The 22,185-nt window shown below is 39.0% G+C and overlaps 1 protein-coding gene across 13 annotated transcripts in view; it reads right to left on the bottom strand.

Moving 5' to 3' along the window:
- STAMBPL1 (STAM binding protein like 1) overlaps positions 1-22,185 on the bottom strand; it is a 45,083-nt gene that overhangs the window by 12,291 nt on the left and 10,607 nt on the right. For 6 of the 13 annotated variants that reach the window (XM_036829378.1, XM_036829388.1, XM_036829381.1 and 3 more), the window contains 4 exons: positions 9,163-9,245; positions 6,050-6,267; positions 3,661-3,736; positions 1,850-1,945 (listed from right to left, as the gene is read on the bottom strand). In XM_036829378.1, the coding sequence (XP_036685273.1) occupies positions 1,850-1,945; positions 3,661-3,736; positions 6,050-6,267; positions 9,163-9,192 (420 nt within the window). In that variant the 5' untranslated portion in view covers positions 9,193-9,245. Of the gene's footprint in view, positions 1-1,849; positions 1,946-3,660; positions 3,737-6,049; positions 6,290-9,162; positions 9,248-10,677; positions 10,779-13,859; positions 13,914-14,509; positions 14,745-22,185 lie in introns of those variants that run through there. The other 7 variants (XM_036829384.1, XM_036829385.1, XM_036829382.1 and 4 more) reach the window with 4 other exon arrangements.

Here is a 22,185-nt window from a genome sequence, read left to right on the forward strand (position 1 = left end):
TCAGGCTTGTCTGCACAGCCTGACTGATCAGACCATATCTCAGAAATAGTTGTATCACCCTGGACTGCATTGTCCAATATAGTAGCCACTAGCTACGTGCGACTATCTAAGTTTAATTAAAATGAAATGAAATTAGAAATTCAACTCCTCAGTTCTCACTAGCCACATTTGAAGTACCACAGGTTAGTGCCTCCCATATCAGAAAGTGCCAAATAGAGCATTTCCATCATCATACAAAGTTCTATGGGACAGTGCCACCCTAGAAGCTTTTGCATTTGACTCTATAACTCATACTGCTGGAACTTTATGGAGAAGGGGGAATCACTAACAAATGGTTCTCAGAATGTGGTCCAATCAACTCTATCAGAACAAACTACTAGGAGTTTTGTTAAAAATGAAGATTCCCAAGCTCCCCAGTCTTAACAAAAATATCCAGGCATTATTAGGTCAGAGAATAAATCTTTAACAAGCTTCCCAAATAATTCTGATGAAAACTAGACTTTGGGAGCTACTATAAGGCAGGGGTGGGGTGGGGGACAGAGCTTACAGCGGTGCAAGTTTACAGCATATCAGCTTACACTTTGATATGCACTCTAGGTCTTGTTATAGGGCAGATTGGCCTTCGGTGGGTCTGGGGTGGGGCCTGAGAATCTGCATTCCAACAGGCTCCCAGGTGATGTGAGTGTTGCCTGTAGCAAAGGCTTCTCAGTGTGTCTGTTCATCTCTCCAAGGCGTAAAGCCTGCCATTCTATCCCCCAAAGGTTTCTACATGTCATATGCTTGGGATCCTACTGTGGACTATGAAGTAATTGGTGTCACCAAAGGCAGACCAGGTAACAACTGCTGAGGCTTCTCCTCCCAGAGAGCTCCTGAGGGGACAAGCGTGCACATGGCTGAGTAGGGAAGGGAACTTAAATGGACTGTTGTTAAGTTAAATCCCTTCCTACAGTTCTGTCCAAGCCGCCAAAATCACTTTTATCTTTTATAGTTCAAATCAAATCATCAGTATCCACACTGGAGGAAATCTTCTCATTTCAACATTCCTTCTGTCACTCAGTGCAAACAACTCACTCAAATCTGCCTTCTAGCTATACCAAAGGAAGTAGAGAAGGCCTGTGACCACACTCCGAGGTAACAAGATCGGACTGAACTGAGAGTCAGTAAAAGTGACAACTTCCAAAGCACATAAACACATAGCCAAACGAAGAAGCAAAACAACCTTTATCATTATGCTGTAAACATTAAGAGATCAAGTGTTGAACTGGAGTATCTTATAGACTGATGGGTCAGCTTCTTCCTTCAATGGCCTTCAGTCTCAGACATCATTTTCATTTTCACTCTCTATTTAATAAGAATCCAGGAGCCATCACCCCTTGGTGATATGATTACATTTCACTCATATGGTTAGCCATTATTCCATCTAGATGTTATACTGATTATAATATTTAAGAATCAAATTCACATTTCCAAGGCATACATAATTAGACACATCAGAAACCATATACTGTTCTCCCTACCTCTCTTACTGTCTCCTTTCATTGCTAAACAGCAGCCATCTGGCTCAAGATTACATTGGCAAGAGTTGGTCAAAAAGCTCTGTTTAAATCACTGTAAGAAGTCTATTTTCTAATGCTTCACTTTATTAGATGTTGTCAGGAAATAAAAATACCACATCCTTGGTGCAAGTGCTTAAGCAGGATATCAACATGAATTTTTTATGGGTTTTATATCACTGTATTTTTAATTTTTAATTTGAATGCATATGACATTTGAAAAACTCATTAAAACGAAATTCAAAAAATATTTGCACAGAAAACAGTCATGCAATAAATGTACCCACTGAACTTACTTCGCTTTGCAAATATTCTTGGTATTCTACGTTATATTTCTTTAAAAGGTCCTTTTTCAATTCATCTGTCCTTGGGAATGCAATCTCCTTCAGTTTCTTTTAAAAATATATATATACATATTGATTAGTGGGATTTTCAGTATAGTCAGCTTTCAGATCATCAGCTGAGAAAGAAAAGCAGCTGGTATGTGCATTAGAAATCAAGACACAAGTAACCAAAGATGATCGTGGAAAAATCAATCTTCTCTAGGGCTCCAAAATATAACTTATCAGTAGAGAAGAGAAAAAATTATCCCCTTTGTAAGACCTTTATTGACTTCACTGGTTAGATAAGCATTTTGTTTAGTAGGTACCTCATTTTTAGGTAGTGGGTTTGTAACTGCACATTCCATGGTAGGTAAATTTTATGGCATCATAGTTAGAAGAGACCTCAGAGAACACCATGAGTAGGGATCCCTAGGCTTAACAGACTGTAAAAAGCAGCTGAGGTACTTTTTATAAAAATATAGATGCCCAGGCCTAACCCAAGACCTACTGAGACAACATGTTCAGAGAAGGGATTGGGATCTGGATCTCAAACAATTTCCCAGTGATTCATAATGCAGGAAAATCTGATACAGTCCAAGCACCCACCAGCCCCGCCTTTGTAGAGATGAGGAAACAAAGGCCTAGAGAGATTGAAAGGCTTGTCCAATGTCATACAACTAGCTAATGGCCTCATTAGGACTAAAACTCCTAACTCTAGCCAATCTTTTGTCATCCATCCATCCACCCACCCATTTATTCAATCACAAACAGAAAATGTATATGCTTTTGGAGAATTCTTTCCCTACAAGTAAAAATAAGAACAACCCAAAATTAGAGTAAAAGAGTCACCTTGGCAGCCTTGGTTTCCATACAGAATTTTCTGAGTTTACATGAACAAGAGAATTGAGGGGAAATGCTACTCAAAGGCCTGATAATGAATGACCCTTCAGATAGTGTACAGAAATTTTTAAATGTAGATGACCATTTGACAAAAATTTGTGTTCTGCTTACAGGCACCCCCAGGCCTGACATAGCTGGTAAGAAAGTTTTTATTCTGTTATGTGGAAAAATATTTTTTGAGAGTAATTTAAAATTTCATACTGTGATTGACTTTGTATACATTGTTTTATCTTCCATCATATAAAATCAATCCAAACTACTTAAGACAAATAAATGGAAAACATTTAAAAAATGTTATCTAAAAGGATATATTCTTAGCTAAAGATATTTGAAACTATATATGCAGCAAATGTTGATGGTAAATAAATACATTTCAACAACCTTCCTTTTCCTTTGGAATATTTCAGGCCACTCACTAAACACTTTATTGTCTCATAGGCTAGTACTATAAGAAGAAAATGACTAGAACTTTGTGGCTGCCTTAATAATCAACACTGATATTCAAATAGGTTTTGGGTTCAGAATTGTATGGAATAATCAAAACCAGTCAAAATGACTGTCTCAAATAAGTATGGGGAAATAGACAACCATTCTTTCAATCTCTGGGAGGAATCATAAAATAATTCCTTCTTCACGTCTTAAGATGATTAAGTACATTCTTGATCTTTTTCTTCTTTTTTTTTTTTTCTCGTTTCAAGTAGACATCCCACAGTAATGATGATTAAAGGTCTAGGAAGAGATCGAAACATCATAGCTAATGGAGTGAATCTTTTGTGCTTAAATTCTTGAGAGGATGAGACAGAGGAGGAGAGGAAGGGGATGAATCAATAATGGATGCTTGTGGAACATTTGAACCCCCCGGGGGAGAGTCTATCCCACAATACCTTCATAATATCCTGCTTTTCGGGTACTGCACATTGCTGGTAATCTCGATGGTTAGGAAGCTTTTCTACAAACAAACTGCAGAAAAAGAAAACACGTCCTTAGCATTATATGACAGAAAAAGCTCAGTGATGGCTTCTGATTTGAGAATGAGCCTCCTTTTCAAAAAGGACATTGTTAATAACATTATTTAACCTATATTCTTTCCATTTGCCTTTCCATCAAAGGTTGGCCCAAGTATGATTTTGGCATTACAGGGTAGTTAAGCTCAGCAAACTAAGCACTGAGGTTAAGAGGGTTAAAGTTGGGATGCTCCCTGAAGAGACCACATCACTTTGGTTTTTCTCGCGTCTTCGGCACTAAATCCCACTTGAGCACCATTTTACTAATGTGTAGTGCTGGCAACACTGAGGATCACGTGAAAATATAAGAGTTTGGAAAGATGGATGTAACCCCTTCTCACCATTGAAAGACTCAAAGGGCCACTGATGAATCAGTAGTGCCATGGTGTCTATATTAAAAACTCTTAAATGAAAATTCATAACTCAGAGACATGTCAGACAGAATCCTTAGTGGATTTGGAGGTGCTAATTAAGAGTTAATTATTTTTCATCACCTTTGAGGAACAAGGGACAATAAAAATGAAGGGAAATCAGTACAGCAAACCAGGTACATTGCTTCCAGGTAAAGTGAAGATATTGCTTCCACAAGGGCAGGAAATTCTGTTTTTGTTTTTGTTTTTTCCTTATTGATGTATTCTTAGCCTGTAGAATGGTGTCCCTCTCATAATGAATGTTCAATAAATATTTGTTAAATGAATGAAAAGCTCTTAAAGCAAATACTATTTTTGATCAATGAATATGTTATACCTTATAGCTACTGATGTTCTGTTGTTTACAAATCACACATACACTGATCATCTCATCTATAGAATACAGAGGAATGGTATTATAACTCTTATCTCTCAAATAAGAAAATTAAAGCCTAAAGAAACTACATAAGGTATGTCAGTTGCCTAAGGCTTTTGTAAGTAGCATAAAGTCATAGACATTTAGAGTTGAAGAGACCTCAGAGATTTTCACCCATAAGTCTTTCATTTATACAGGTGAGGAACTGAACTCACAGAGGATAACTAAATTACCTATGGTCATATCGTTAATGACAGGAGAGAATTCAAATATTCTGATTACTCAGTAACTCAGAGAGTGTAGTGGCCCTTTACCACACTTACGTGTGTGTGTGTATAAAACCCAGAAGAAGGTGAAAAAAAATATTATCCATTAGTAACTTATAGTTCCGAAACTAAAATGGAAAATGTGTGCTATCAATGACAGTTTATAACGTCCAATTTCATAGTTATTGCTTAACTTTATAGAAACTCGATTTTTCCCAGGTAGGATGAATGTTGCCAACCATTCTCTAAATTTCCAAGAAGTTAATTCACTTGAATAAAGTGCAGAGCCCACTTTGCACACCATATTAACTGCCTTTAATTTCGTCCATGGTAGAATCATGGATGCAGTATTTAAAACAGTTGATCTTTCAGCTTCTCGAATGTTCTCAGGTTAAGTCCCCAACTAAACTAATACAATTAATCAATGTGTGATTTCCAATTAAAACAAAAATAAGGGGTTCAGCTCAGATGAAATAATTTTTGGTAACAGGAGATCCTCCCAATCAGTAAGCTGGCAAATTGGTATGGAAAACCCAAATCCCATTTCTTTTAGTTCAAACTAGGATATCTTACTAACAAATATCTATCTAATGTGAAGTGTGATATTTTTACATGGCTGTTTTGATGAAGCCACTTTCACTCAATATTTTGGAAGCTCTTTTATACATACAATTCTTACACAGCTAAATAATTGCCTTAAAAAATACTAACCACAATGTGAAACCAACTACTACACTCTGTCCCGGAATCAGTTCCTTCCTAGGATCGTCAATTTATCCCCTAGTCTCAACCCATCAAATTAAATATTTAAAATGTTAATGGCACGTTCCAGGTGTTGTAGATGGAGCTACAATATGATGTCTGCTTTCATAAAGCTTGCATTCCTGTGAAGGAAGACTGACACAAAACAAGAAATTTTATCTGTGAAGAGAGGGAAGAGGCATGCTGGCTACTGCGCTGGCCTGTTGAAAGGTGTCTGACATCCCTGAGCTTCGCCCCATCCCTGATCATTCATCCCTAAGCCTCAGAGATGGTGTGAGGCCGCCTTTGAGCACATTACTTGGTAACTTAAAAACCTGGACATCTCATGCTTTGGGAGACTGTAAATTCAGTCTGAATATGAAAACATGCCGGCATCTAAGCTGTCTCACCAAAATACCATGTAAATATTTTCCTCAATTTTCTCATTTTGAAGACCTCTAAAATAAAACACTTACGTTATAAATTTATTATAAAGAACAAAGGCATTTTCCAAGTTTCCTTCTTCCAAATACACGGACGCCATCCTCTCCATTTCTATTCCGGATCTAAAGTAGCGGCGTGGAGTGATATCTTCATTGATGGTGATATTACAGCCCAGCTTGCTTAGGGCGCGGACTCGCTCTTCCGGGCTGAGGGAAACATCCCTGTGGTCCGGCATCGCAGCTAACTTTTTCTGCAAAGTCGAATTTGAATCTCTGGTTATAAGAAGAAATGAACATGACTGAAATTATACATGTATTTTCTGTACTAAATACCTGCCATCAATACCTAAGGAAAGTTTTTCATAAGAGTTAGTGATATGATAAAAATAAGTCTTTTTGCTTAAACGTGTGGTCTACACACCAAACAGACACACATCTCCAGGGTAAACATACACTCTTTTGGACTAAGACCTCTTATAGGTTTCAGCTACAAATATGTGGCAGTTCCTGGGTATGCAAATGTTTTAGGTCATTTTAGGTAAAATATCATTGACCCTTATATCCTCACAGAAGCAAGCCAAGAGATGAATTCCTACCAGGGTAGGGATCATGTCATTATACTTGAAGGGCCTCCAAAGAGATGGCTTGGATTCGAAGTTACTATCAGGATTCAATTCTATTCCAAAACACATCTGGTTTTATAAGTAGCTTTCAGGGCCTCCCTGTATCTTTACCAACTGAATAAAACCCCACCAATAATTCCAGGAAAAACCTTTTCAAGCATATGGCCATTCCCCCCACCCCCTTTTTAACATAAAGACACTCTCAGAGCCCGACATAATAGTAACTACACCATTAATTAGTCCCTGACTGAGAAAATAATAATAATTACTAAAAAAAAGTCTGTGATATTAATACATTTGTATTTTATTAATAAAAACAGCATCTATACACATCTGAAAAAACATGGAACATATACATTCAGGATAATTATTCAATTCTTCAATAAAAAGTCAGTGCTTCTGAAAGGTGAAAAAGCCAAATTTTTTCTGTTAAAGGCCATATAGCAAGTTTCTTAGGCTCAGTGGGACATATAGTCTCCATGGCAGGTACTCAGCTCTGCTGGTGTGAAAGCAGCCATAAACCCAACGTAAACAAATAATCCTGTGTTCCAAAAATATTGTTATTTGACCACAGGTAAATGTTTCAATGACATCAGAAAGTTACTGGAAAAAAAAATCTATGGAAATTAGGGCATTTTCTAAAGCAGACTTCTAGCCTCCTGTGTGCACAAAAGTAACTTGTCCGTTTTTTATTACTATACAGTCTACCCTGAATTATAATTTGTATACAAGTATTTTTGACTCCTTATGAACTCCATGAGGGAAAGGAATCATTTTACTCTCATCTCTGTCCTCTGGAATGTAGTATATTCCCTGCAACACAGATGATAACCAATAAATGTATCAAATAAAGGAGGAAGAGAGGGAGCAACATGATTATAATTAGATTATCTTTTTATCTGAAGGAAAAAAATAAGATTTATTTTCCCTTTACGGGAATGGTGCTACCCTTCCTAAGTTTAAAATTGATTTCAGAGATAAACTGGGAAATAGCCTAAACTCTTCATCAATCTGTAGTGTTTCATTTGCATATGAACTTCTTAGATGTAAATAAATTTTCCAGATGAAAAAGCCTTAGTGTTCATTTTTACATTGACATGTTCACTAAAATTTTAATTATTCCTACATAATGTTCTAGAAAAACACACAAGGCACTCCATAAGGATGACTCCTTCCTCTGCAGAGGTGGAAATGGGTCAGCCTTTATTCTCCCACAGTGCCTTGACAATATGGGGTCAGAAAGTGAAAAGTTCCTCCAATTTTCTGCTCCTCAAACATACTCTCAAAAGCAACTGAGCATCTGTGAAGGACTTTTTCCTCAGAGAGAGAACACTAACCTATTTCAGAGCAAGAACCAGGCCCTCTATTTCTTCTTTTTTTTTTAAAATAAATTTATTTATTTATTTTTATTTTTGGCTGCGTTAGGTCTTTGTTGCTGTGCGCGGACTTTCTCTAGTTGCCGCGAGCGGGGTCTACTTTTCGTTGAGGTGTGTGGGCTTCTCATTGGGTGGCTTCTCTTGTTGCAGAGCACGGGCTCTAGGCGCCCGGGCTTCAGTAGTTGTGGCGCACGGGCTTAGTTGCTCCGTGGCATGTGGGATCTTCCTGGAGCAGGGCTCGAACCCGTGTTCCCTGCATTGGCAAGCGGATTCTTAACCACTGCACCACCAGGGAAGCCCCAGGCCTTCTATTTCTTTATGTTCTGGTGCTAAACTTTGTGTGTATAGGGTATTCAGTATACTGCTGCTCCCAGGGCTACAGGGGTAGTGAGTGGGTTTGGGAGGGTCATCAGGAGGAGGGGGAGGGTAATGACAGCTTTCATTTATCAAGCCCCAAGGACAGGCTGGCAACATTAAAACTACGGTTTCCAAAAGCTGTAAGGCACAAAGTACAAAAACAGGGCCATGGAGATTATATAACGTTCCTATATTCACATTCAGAGACTGATCTGGGACACACAATAAGCTCATGGGATCCCAAGGCCCCTGTTATTTCCTCTCCAGCACGTTATTTCTTCTAAGATGTAGCTCAAGAAGGTGTGTACTATGTTGGCTGTAAGGGGAAAAGATGAAAAGGATGAGAGTTTCAAGTAGTCACACATTTACACAAAGATCCCAAAGCAGCATCTAGGTGTTAAATATAAAATTATTTCCTTGGTCATTACCACACAAGGTAAGCCTCTAATTTTTATCTGGGAAGAAGCTGAGGCACAAAGAAGTTGAAGTACCTGCTACAATGTCATCTGTGAAATTCTTCTCCCCGGTGTTATGCTAAAGGACTACACTCCTGGAATCGAACCAGATAGATTAAAATTTCACACTTTCATGGAAAAAAAAGCATTATTTTTAATTCTAGCAAAGGTGGTTTTATTAATCACTTCCTCAAAGGACAGGACCACGCAGATGGATGAAAACGGCAAGTGCTCAACTTCTTGAAGTAACTGTGACTCATTTCCCATTCAGTGTGTTTCTGTTCTTCTTTTGGGGTTTTCGGACCACATGTAAAATATCGGTTGGTGCCACCTACCAGGGAATTCACCGTTAACGGCGGATCCATGTTGTCCTGTCTACAAAATGATGGTGTTTATTGTTTCTTCTCAATCACTTCATCTGTTTCAAAGACAAAAAGCAGAGCTATGGTTATTTCTTGAGAACTCAAGTCTCAAATCCCAAATGCCAGGCTTATTTCTGCCTCAGAAAAAATATGAACAAATTGAAATAACTTATATAATCTGAGACTATTGGAAATCTCTTCCTGAAAATACAAAACTGCAGGTGGTTATAAGGTTTCTTGAAGCAGACTTTTAAAAAAGGAAGTGTGAAGAGAATTAGTTATTGCCTAGTACCCAGTATGAATCTGCTGGGTGTTATCTTACTTAGAACACTATGCAAGGTTATAAAGTGGATTTACTTGCTTCGAAAGGAGAAAGAAGGTCATTGTGATTGAGAGCATGGACTCAGCCCTGGAGCCCATCTGGGCTTAAACTAAGTCTTACTGGCTGTGGTAGGTAGAATTCTAAGACGGTGCTGTGATTCCCGCCCCTTGGAATCCACAGGTTTATGTAAGCCCCTCCCCTTGAGTGTGGCCAAGACCTGTAACTGGCTTCTCATCTCAGCAGAACATAGCAAAGGTGATGGGAAATTACTCCCATGTTTATTATATCCTGTCATATGGCAAAGATGAAGAGATTCTGCAGATATATTAAGGCCCCTAATCATCTGAGGTTCAATTAATCAGAAGGGAGATTATCCTGAGTGGGAGACCTCTCCTGCCGACCTGGAAGACTCAGCCATCCTGAGTTCCACAGCAGTAGGGAGATGAATTCTGCCAAGAATGACGTGCTCTTGGAAGAGGACTCCAAGCCTCAGATCAGATCCTTACCCTGGTCGACGCCTCCATTGCTGCCTTGTGAGACCCCAAGCAGCGGACCTAGTTATGCTGTGCCCAGACTCCTGACCCACAAAACTGTGAGATAATAAATGTATGTTGTCTTAACACATGAAGCTTGGGGTGATTTACAATGCAGCAGTAGAAAATGAATGCTCTAGCTGGGTGACTGCAGGTAAATATCTAGCCTTTCTGTGCACCTGAATAAAGGGGGAAAATAATAGTACCTATGTCATGTCGTTGTGGTAAGGATTAAATGACTTAGCACATAAAGTGCTTAGAACAGTTCCCAGCACATAGTCAATATCATATCAATGTCCGCTATTATTAGAATCTTGATTTTGCAGTTGAGGAAACTGAGGCTCAGGGATGTTAAGTGAACGTACCCAAGTTCAAATAATCACTCAATAAATGTTAGTCTCCTTCCTTGTATGCTAGTTTAGGTCGAGCTCTGCATGATCACTTCCCACTTCTAAATTTATGTCGGCTTTTATATTCCACTAATCACTTATGCGACGCTGAACACATATTTTCTCCTCAGTTCCTCATTCATGATATGAGGGGGTTAAGCTACACTCTTTCAAGTTACAACGTTCTATGATTCTCGAAAACTTCAGAAGTAGATTATTCAATCCTTCCGTGCTATTTTCTGACCTGAATCCATGGCTGGAAAATCCTTCCAAGGAAAGTCACTTAGTGTGTTCTGATCGTTCCCCTTCATCCTCTCCAGTGATCCCTGGAGTACACATCAAGCTGTAGGCCTGCAGGTTGCAGAAATGCCCAAGAAAGAAAGGACCTACAGAGGGCCCCAGTCACAGTGCAGTTTTAAAATACAAATTAATCCTGGGACCACTGAATGTAGGCAATCCCTTTGGGGGAATTACCACTTCTTGGTGAGAATAAAACAGAAAAAAAAGACGTTAAAAGAGTTAAGGAGACAGAACAAAGAGGCTTATGGAGAATTTGAGGCTGGGTGGAGAGAGAAGAGGACAAGGAAATACTAGTTACTCATTGATTAGGGTCTCCTAAAAGCCAAGAATGAATTCTTTTAGGGGTTACTCAGATCTTTAAACAGAGCACAATTAATTTAAAAAGTTGGAAACATTAGCACAGCAGTTCTAAAATCATATAACCCTGAGACTTGTTTAAAATGCAGATTCCTGGAACTCAAAAGGATTCTGGATCCACTAGTTTTAAGCCCAAGGATAGGCATTGTTAGGATGTGGTGCAGGTGATTTTGATACATGAGACTTCCAAACAATGCTTTGAAAGACACTGCATCTGAGAATGTATCAAGCAGGATTCTTAGTTGCAAGCAAAGGCACCGACTCTTGAATCCACAGAATGATAATGGAAAGGTCACAAATTTCCAAGAAGGCCAGATAAATTGGGCTTGGAGGCTACATACCCAGCAACACGACCCCAAATCACACAGCAGCACTGGTCTGCTGCCTGTCACTGATGGGCGGGGGAGCCAGCGGCTTCCATCACCAACACCAGCTGCTGTCCGGGAAACCACCTGTGGAGGTGCCACATATTTTTTCATGTCACTAGTTTCTATTTCCAAATATGAGGTGGAGGTGCCTGAATGGCAGAACCTAGGTCACATGCCTGCAGCCAGGCTGCAAAGGTGGTTAAAAATGCAAATATCTAGCACTTCACACTTCCATAGGAGGCAAAGTGGGATGTGCCAGGTGAGAAAAGGTAGATTCAGGGCTGGGCGGCCAAAAACAACTGTAAGCGCGCACAAAAATCAAACTTTTCTGCCATGAGCTTCTAGACGTATAAAATGCTTAATTCAATATATCTTGAACACCAGAATTTATTAAATTCCTATAGATGAAAACCAATAGTTAAATCTCTCTTTAACTCTATTAACTCCCCCACACAAATTTATTTATAATTCAGAAACAGAAACCAACTCCCCTCAAATCTCATATGAAAGAAGTTTATACATTGGTCAGTCAAATGCTTTTTTTTGGACCATTAACTCAGTGGCAGTGGTCCTGCCTTAATTCCTTTATTTTTCAATCTGCAGTCCTAGCACTTATCCCCTGCAATATAAACAATTACCAATGTCAGCAAAAACAAGTTATGTTCTCAAGACCAGTAGCTGTCAAAGTGTGATACAGCGTCCCCAAGGGGTCTACAAGGTCAATATTATTTTCGTAATATTACTAAAACATTATTTGCTTTTTTTACCATCCATCTGTATAGTGGAGGGTTCCATAGGGTACAAGTTAATGGCTATGCTCACTTGCATCTTCTTGTAAATGTCTGCTACAATTTTTAATATGGTAAATATAAATAGATATAACCCACAGAAAGCTTTTTAGTGCCCTTAATAATTTTTAAGAGTGTAAAGTGGTCTCATGACCAAAAAATTTGAAAACCCGCTGCTCTAGATCAACTACGCAAACAAACAAAACAAAACCTCACCATGCTACTTCAATCTAACCAGAAATATAGTGAGCCATGAGAAACTAAAAGATGAAAAAATAATGGTCAATTATCCCCTTCCATTTATACTACTAAGGTCTCACTAAAATAATTAGAAAACTGAGGGCACAATAAGAGATACCTTACCTCACAGAACCCAAGACCCACAAGAGCAAATGTGGCAGACTGCTATATAATCTGCAATACCCATTCTCCTTTTCTAATATAAAAATATAATTTTTTAGTTGACACATAGCCACCCACGTAAAACCTACATTTCCAGGCTTTCTCTGCCCTAAGGTGGCAACGCATCTATTAGTGTGTCTGAGCAGGGTGAGAGGAGAGGACAGGGGTGGGACATGAAATCAGAGAGGCAAGGAAGGTAAGGAGGACGTAAGTCCTCCATAAGGACACAAGATCACCATACGGACTTTCACTTTTATTTGGAGTGAAATGGGGAGCTATTTAGGGCAATGAGCAAATGAGCGACATCAATGGCACTACAATTTAAAAAGTGACCTTGTGGTGTTGTTGAAAATGCACTTTGGGAAGCACGGGAGGAGTGGGAGATCAGTGGGGGAGAGGCGATGACGGCTTGGGGGGGTACAGAGAGCTGGAGACTGCAGTGGATCAGCAAATGTGATGTTCATTATTTTCTTCATTTCCAACCGGAGGAAAGGCAAATGACTTAAGTGCCATAATTATAAGCAAATGGTACTTAAAGGAAGGACGTAATCCATGTAACATTAATGACAGGAGAGCTGGCATGACACTGGCAGGGCCATCTTCTCCAAATCCTCACCCTTCAGCAACTGTCATGGGAAGACAGGCTGAAGACGACTTCAAGTGCTAAAGATAAAGATAAACATTGCAATTTGGAGGATCAGAAATACACTGAAACAAGACACCCAGAGGATGCCAAAGGCGCAGGGGAAGGACTCAACATCATGCAGGAATAAAATATAAAATCCCTTTTCAAAGTGGAGGCTCCAGGAGCACATAGTGCAAAGACAGCCTTTGGCTTCAGCTTGGGTATGAGTCCCGGCTTTATTACCTACTTGCTGGTCATCCTCACTGGACCCTTCCAGGCTCACTTCCCTCATTCACAACTGGGATCATCACCACTTCATCAATTCAGAGTGGTTTACAACTAATGAAAAATATTCAACAGGAATGCCTGATTTAATCTCAATCTACTCCCTACTCTCTGCCCCCAGAAGAGCCCATATTATTGCAGCTTGATAACATCTGAACTACAGCTTTGTGACATCTTTAACCTGTAATATACCTCTTGAGAATTCTTTTGGCTGTAGAGCTCCTGTCTTCTTGCCTTTATCTCCAGACCCTTTTCCTCACTGTAGATTCGAAAGACACACCATTTTCCTCTTTAAACTGACCTTTTAAAGAGTAGGGAGAGTATCCAATTTCTATTCATCCTCGCACACAAGGGCCTGGGGAAACCGGGCGCAGAAAGGTATCAGAACCACATATTCACAACGAGCACACGGAAGCCAACCCCCGTCCCAGCGGAGCAGCTAACAAGTAGCTCCTGGAACCATCTGAGCAGCTCCTGACTGTGCCCAGAGCGGGTGAGGCAAAAATCTAGTCTCATTCAAGAGTGGCCTGGGATGGGGCAGGACCCTCTCCAAACTGGCACTTCTCAGCTCTTGAGTTTTAACAGTTCACTCTCTCTACGCCCTCTTGGTGCTATAGCCCAACAGCAGGATCCTTCTGGGTTCTGGGTCCCAACTGGATGTCTCTATGTCTCAACTGCCCCCAAGGAAATAAATGTGGAAGCAGCTCTATGATTCTGCCCTTTAAAACCAGCAGCAAGTAATGCCAAGAACAAAAGAGGACAATATCTAACCCGTTAACACAGTGTTTCTTTTGTGACCTTTTTAGCCTTAATTATTAGTTCCCTTAATTTTCCTTCTCTTTCTTTTTTTTTTCTTAAATACTTTTTTTTGGGGGGCGGGGGGGCTAAGCTCAGAATCCTGACTTAACTTGCATACACAGAGCCAGATTTTTCCAGAATACAAAGACTAACCAGGCAGGAAACAGTCTCCTGAGAGACCGGGCACACAGGACAGCCAGTGAGACCATCGCCCAAACGTGTCGTTTTCTCACTGGTACTCCTTTCAGGCTGAGTGCTGCAGGGAACTGGATAAGCAGGGGCGGCAGATGAGAGAGGCCAGGACACCTCATGCCACATGCTGCAGTCTCATTTCTAATTGGCCAAAAGCAGCCTTTCTTCTCCCCACTGGGTCAGAGTTCAGGTTTTCCTGGAAGAACATGGTGCAATTTACTTAGTTGGAGATAAAGGAAATGATCATAACCTAGACTGTGGGCTGCAGTGACCTAATCTGATTTAGATAAAAGGAGGTTAAAGGGTCACTCCCACGCCTTAAATGACAGAGGCAGAAAGGAGCATCTCCTGAGTCACAGCAGGCTTACAGATTGGGACCTGCTTCAGGAAAAAAAAAAAAAAGATCTAAGCCCATCCTTGCTGTTCATTTGGAAGGATTCAGACGTTAAAACCAAAGATTATTTTTTTATACTCAAGAGATTATTTTTATATAATATTTGTAAATCAGAAATTATCATATGCTGTGACCCAGATGATAACATTATTTGTACTAAAATACTGATGAGATAAATATGAAACTTGATCTGAATATTAGAAATAGCTTTTTTTGTCTTTTTTATACACTTGTAAGTACTACATGTGAGTACCTGCTAGGTATCAGGTATTTGTCTCTTATCCCTAGAAGGATATCCCAAGTTAAACATACCTCAGCAGTGTGGTTAAGATTAGATCAATCAGCAAGAATGCAGTTGCTACAGGAAAGATTATTAAATAAATCACCATGCCCAATATATGTTTCAAATTACTTTGAGGTAAGTCTAGGCTACCCTGAGGGCAATCAAGTCGCACTTTGGGCCATAAAATAATTATTTCTCATAGTGCAGTACAATTTTTATTCTGACACCAGGATGAGATGTTTGGGCACCCTTAGCCCAGCAGCTCAGGGTTTGGGGCAGTATACGTGTAGGAGAAACCAGCTTCTACCACTTGTGAGGTGGGAGTGCTATGGTGTCTTATTTAACCCTTTTGTGTACTTTATCTTCATCTATTAAATGGGGGGAAATAACACCCTTCCAGAAGAACTCAGTGGAAGCTTACATGAGGTTAAAAAAAAAAGCACAAAAAAGAGAATTTCCTGGAGGTCCAGTGGTTAGGACTCCACGCTTCCACTGCAGGGGGTGTCCACTTCCATCCCCAGTTGGGGAACTAAGATCCCGCATGCCACGCAGCGTGACCAAATTAAATAAATAAAGATCATTAAAACACACACACCACAAATTCTATTACAGTTCCTGGCATGCAGTAGAAAACTCAAAGAAAATCAGTCCCTTTTCACATCAAATGGTTAGAAAAGTAAGATGATGTAGGCTTCTATTATAAATAGCAGAGATGACTAATGTTTAACTACTTGCTTCATTGCAATTAGTCTTTGACAGTCGCTGTCAGTTGTCTATCCAACAGCCGCCCACTCTCCCCACCCCCGCTTCTTCCTGCCAGCAGGGCCCAGCCTCACTAGAGATATTCACTTTTCCAGACTCCCTGGCACTCAGGACTTGACTAGTTGGCAAGTGACCAAATCTTGGACAATGGGACCAGAAGGGAGAAATCTATTGGGAGGACTCTGAGATACTTTCATCTCTAATACAAAGAGATAGTCTGGAGAATATGTGCCTTTCATCAGCTGGACCTGTGTCTTCATGTAAGACTTGAAATGCAGCAACCATCTTGCAACCCAGGCGGGTCAAGCCTAAGACCCAGCTGGATGGCAGAGGTGGAGGGTGGAGGGAGCCTGGCTCTTTGCAGCACTGTTTGAGCTGCTGAGCTTATCTTGAAACCATTCTCCTCTGAACTGTTATTGTGTAAGACATAAGTACCATTGTTTAAGGCACTCTTAGGATTCTGTAATCTGCTGCCTAATTGATACAGGATTCCTCTGGCAACGTAAGGAAGTGCTTACCTATGTGAATCCAATGTGAAAGCGCTAATTCTGAATACTAATACTAATACTAATACTAATATTAAGAAGAAGGAGAAGAAGGAGAAGAAGAAGAAGAAGAAGAAGGGGAAGAATTTTGTGAGATTTAACAATTTTCGAAGGAAATATTTTCTATCATAATATTATATTCTTCTTTGACTAAATATGTTATTTAACTCTTTCTTCATGATTCACAGTTTTATTTCAACGTACCTGCCAACAGCAATGCTTCCCTCCATTTCTAATTTGCTTTCATCTAGAAAATCACTTAAAAGACAACTTCTTTACTAAACTTCTCTGACTTCAGTCTTTCTCTCCTTTTAGTCTATCTTGATTACTGATAAAATAATTTAAATTTATTTGTAAAATTAAAGTTTAACTGGACATGGGTCTGAAAGGATCTCCTGTGAATAAACTATATGCTGATTACAGTGACTGCTACATGATTTCTAATTTGGCTGCTGAAAAATCATTTTTCTTACCGTTTTTTTCCTCTACTGTCTTCTACATAAGAGCAAGTTGAGTTCTGGGCAGGTGAGGTAGGACTATGTATATCACCTTTAATTCAGCAAAAGAGCTATCGTAATAATAATTATATTATTATGATAATATAATATCATAATTATATTATAGTAATTGGTTACTAATTACATACTAACCAAAAGCTTTCCTTCCCTGGTTATCTGACGTAATGCATTGACCTCCATTCTCAGCCCTCACAACAGCCTTATCAAATAGGAAGCAGTTGAGTCTAGAGATTAGACATGCAGCCTCCAGGGTCAGACCACATGGGTTCAAATTCTGACTCCAAGCAATAACTGCAGAATCACAGCTACCCAGACTGCAAAGTGGGGTTGATAATAGTAACTAAGGAAAAGACCTGTGAGAAGGTGAAGTGAGAAAATGCTTGTGAAACCAAGAGCGCGATGCTTGGTGTCAGGAAGCACTCAGCAAATGATAATGACCATTATCTCCATTTTATAGGGGAGGAAACTTGAGCCTAGACTAGGCAAGCAACTTAAGTAAGTGGTGGAGCAAGGACTCAAGACTAGGTGTGTAAGATCCCAGAGTTCATACTCGTAGTCACACAGCGATACTGGCAATTAATATTTAATAGCTGATGGTGAAATCAGGGGAAGGTCAAATTCTTGGGCTTTGGACAAGAGTGATAGGATTTATTGCAGAAATGAGACTTCAGGCCAGCATTACATCTGTTTCATAGTCTTCTTCCTGCCAAAGAAATAAAAGGGCATCCATTCCCTCCACTTGTTTCTTAGGCAGAGTGATTCGATGTCTGTGGACTGACCACCTGGAATATGTAGTTAAGAAATTCAAATGCATAATTATTCGACCAAGACACAGTTTAATTCAAAATATGTGCTGGTTTTTAATGTAAATTCTAAATTGTGGTACTCAAATTACTTGGCCATAAAAAAGAATGAAATAATTGCCTCTGTAGCAACATGGATGGACCTAGAGATTATCATACTGAGTGAAGTAAGCCAGACAAAGACAAATAATATATGATATCGCTTATATGTGGAATCTAAAAAATAATACAAATGAGCTTATTTATAAAACAGAAACAGACTCACAGACATAGAAAACAAAGCTACGGTTACTGAAGGGGGAAGGGGGGGAGGGATAAATTAGGAGTACGGGATTAACAGATATACACTACTATATATAAAATAGCTAAACAACATGTATTTATTGTATAGCACAGGGAACTATAGTCAATGTCTTGTAATAACCTATAATGGAAAAGAATTGGAAAAAAATATATATATGTATAACTGAATCAGTTTGCTGTACACCTGAAACTAACACAATATTGTAAATCAACTATACTTCAATAAAAAAATAAAATAAATTCTGGTATTCAAAAGGCATTTCATATGCTCATAAATATACTAATTTATGATTCTGTTGTACATTTTAAATGAGGTGATTCAATTAATATCTTCATAAAACAATTAAAAATCCATAAAACATTTGGAATATGAATTTGAAGAGTTGGGGAGAAATTCAGTTAATTTGCCAAGATAGATTCATATGAGATTAATTGTGTTATCTTGCTGTTGAAATACTAAAATTTCCTGGAAATTATGCATTCTAAAGATAAGCCACCCATAAGCCACTAAACTCTAATATCCACTTGAACATACTTCCCTTTTTATTGCAATTTGCTTTTAAGAAAATACTATCCAAGGGAACACTCTTGCACTGTTGGTGGGAATGTAAATTGATACAGCCACTATGGAGAACAGTATGGAGGTTCCTTAAAGACTAAAAATAGAACTACCATATGACCCAGCAATCCCACTACTGGGCATATACCCTGAGAAAACCATAATTCAAAAAGAGTTATGTACCACAATGTTCATTGCAGCTCTATTTACAATAGCCAGGACATGGAAGCAACCTAAGTGTCCATCATCGGATGAATGGATAAAGAAGATGTGGCACATATATACAATGGAATATTACTCAACCATAAAAAGAAATGAAATGGAGGTATTTGTAATGAGGTGGATGGAGTTAGAGTCTGTCATACAGAGTGAAGTAAGTCAGAAAGATAAAAACAAATACAGTATGCTAACACATATATATGGAATCTAAGGAAAAAAAAAAAAAAGGTCATGAAGAACCTAGTGGCAAGGCGGGAATAGACACAGACCTACTAGAGAATGGACTTGAGGATATGGGGAGGGGGAGGGGTGAGATGTGACAGGGTGAGAGAGTGTCATGGACATATATACACTACCAAATGTAAAATAGATAGCTAGTGGGAAGCAGCTGCATAGCACAGGGAGATCAGCTTGGTGCTTTGTGACCACCTAGAGGGGTGGGATAGGGAGGGTGGGAGCGAGGGAGATGCAAGAGGGAAGAGATATGGGAACATATGTATACGTATAACTGATTCACTTTGTTATAAAGCAGAAACTAACACACCATTGTAAAGCAATTATACTCCAATAAAGATGTTTAAAAAAAAAAAAAAAAAAGAGAATGGGGATCCAAAAAAAAGAGTCATGTACCACAATGTTCATTGCAGCACTATTTACAATAGCCAGGACATGGAAGCAACCTAAGTGTCCATCGACAGATGAATGGATAAAGAAGATGTGGTACATATATACAATGGAATATTGCTCAGCCATAAAGAGAAATGAAATTGAGTTAGTTGTAATGAGGTGGATGGACCTAGAGTCTGTCATACAGAGTGAAGTAAGTCAGAAAGAGAAAAACAAATACCATATGCTAACACATATATATGGAATCTAAAAAAAAAAAAAAGGTTCTGAAGAACCTAGGGGCAGGACAGGAATAAAGATGCAGACGTAGAGAATGGACTTTAGAACATGGGGAGGGGGAAGGGGAAGATGGGATGAAGTGAGAGAGTGGCATGGACATATATACACTACCAAATGTAAAATAAGTAGTGGGAAGCAGCTGCATAGCACAGGGAGATCAGCTCGGTGCCTTGTGACCACCTAGAGGGGTGGGATAGGGAGGATGGGAGAGAGACGCAGGAGGGAGGGGATATGCGGATATGTGTATATGTATAGCTGATTCACTTTGTTATAAAGCAGAAACTAACACACCATTGTAAAGCAATTATACTCCAATAAAGATGTTAAAAAAGAAAAGAAAATACTATCCACAAGTTATCTAATCCAATGAAGCATAATGAGTCAGAAATACACTTTTTAAATAACATCATCTTCTTGCCTGCCAGATGCCTGAAGCCCAGAGATGAGGTCAGTCCTTGGGCATTACTAATCAATTTTATTTAATTTTCATAAATTTCCTAAGGGCAGTGCTTGAAAGACATGAATTTAGTCCAGCACTCCTTTCAAAAGCAAAAGCTGTCCCAGAATACCTCTCATACACGGCTTCTCCAGTGTTCCTCAACCAAAGGAAATATTCTAACTGTTCAACACATTTCAATAGACAGCTGCAGTCACATTTTTGGTTTTGAACTAGACAATCTCTTCAACGAGGTGGACAAAATCAAAACAGGCTGTGTCCCTTCACCACTTTCCCTGGCAGGTTACTTTTAAATGTTTAAAGAGCCCCCTCCCTATACTGCCAAAGCCGTTAGCAAGTGGCATCCACTGTTTCTCTTTGCTCACCCCACTCACTTCCTTCTTATCTTCCTTCCCTGCAGCTTATACCCCTCTACTCTGATGTAAAGTTTCCTGTGAGTGTGGTTCCTGGGCCACCTGTACCATAATTACTCAGTGGAGGAGGAGGGTGGTTATTAATAAGAAACATTTCTATGCCCCATCAAGTCAGAATTTCTGCCAAGGGTGCCCCACAGAGCTCTATTTTTATCAAGCAGCCTAGGAGATCTTTATGCACATTGAAACTTGAGACTCACTGCATCAGATAAAACTGCTCTAAGACAGTTACAAATAACCCCCTAAATACCCGCCTTGATCAGCTGAACAGTACCTACTTTAGAACAAACTCCTGCTTTGCTCTAAATGAAGTAGAGGCATTTCCTTTTTCCTCCCACTTCCCTCACCTTGCATCTTACCTATTAATTTTCTGTCTTTTAACATACTTTTATTCCATGGGACACATTTCTTTCAAGGCTTCATTTAAGGCTTAATCTGAGCACTGTGTCTTCACTCCATCCACTTTCACCAGGATATCCGACTGTGATTTCTCACTCAATAGTTCCAAGGCTAATAACTACTGTATATCTTTCCCACAAGTATCAGCTCCAAGTAAATTCATTCCTTCATTTATTTATTCAACATTATTTATGAAGCGCTTACTTCCTGCTAGGAACTAGTGAGCAAAGACACAGATGATATTGATCTTATGAAATTTACATTCTGCTAGAGGCAGGAGGTTGAGAACAGAGGTACTAAGATACTAAACAACTAACTGCACAAATATATCAGTAAAACTGCGGTAAGTGCTACAAATACGAAATACAACAGAGGTGGTCATGCATATTTTGGCAACAATATCTCAGAAGTGGTGGTGTGTCCTTCTCAGTACATCAGGAGACACTGATTTGCCGTTATCAGCGATGTTTACTTTGATCACCTAAGTTATGTCTGCCATGTTTCTCCCCTGTAAAGATACTATTTTTCCTTTTGTAATTACAAAGTGTCTTACAGGGAATTACTTTGCGAATATGCAAATATACTTTTGCCCATTCATTTTAGCATCTAAAGATTATTCTTTTCTGAAGTGATTATTACTGTGATGTTTGAAAATGGTGAATTTTCTATTTCTATCCTTCTTTCTATATTTATTAGCTTAGTTGGAGTTTTTGTTGAAGGTTGTTTAATTTTTTGTACAAAATTTTAAAATTTTAGGCTGTCAAAAGGATCCTTTTTTTCTTTTATGGTATCTGGGTTCTTCATCATTCTTTAAAAGGTCTTCAAACTGACTGATGATAAAAAATTTTAAAAAACATGTCTACCAATCTTTTCTCCTAGTAATTTTATGGTTAGTTATTTTTGAATAAATACCATTGATCTGTATGGAATTTATTTTTATGTAAGGAGTATGACAAGGATACAGATTCTTTTTATCATTAGGCAAAATGACCCTGAATCTCTTCAGTTTTGCTTAGCTTCTTATTTAATTCTCAACTCTGCTCAATAAGGTGATCTGCCCAAACTAGGAACTAAGT

The sequence above is a fragment of the Balaenoptera musculus genome, chromosome 16, assembly GCF_009873245.2.
Source record: "Balaenoptera musculus isolate JJ_BM4_2016_0621 chromosome 16, mBalMus1.pri.v3, whole genome shotgun sequence".
Lineage (NCBI taxonomy): Eukaryota > Metazoa > Chordata > Mammalia > Artiodactyla > Balaenopteridae > Balaenoptera > Balaenoptera musculus.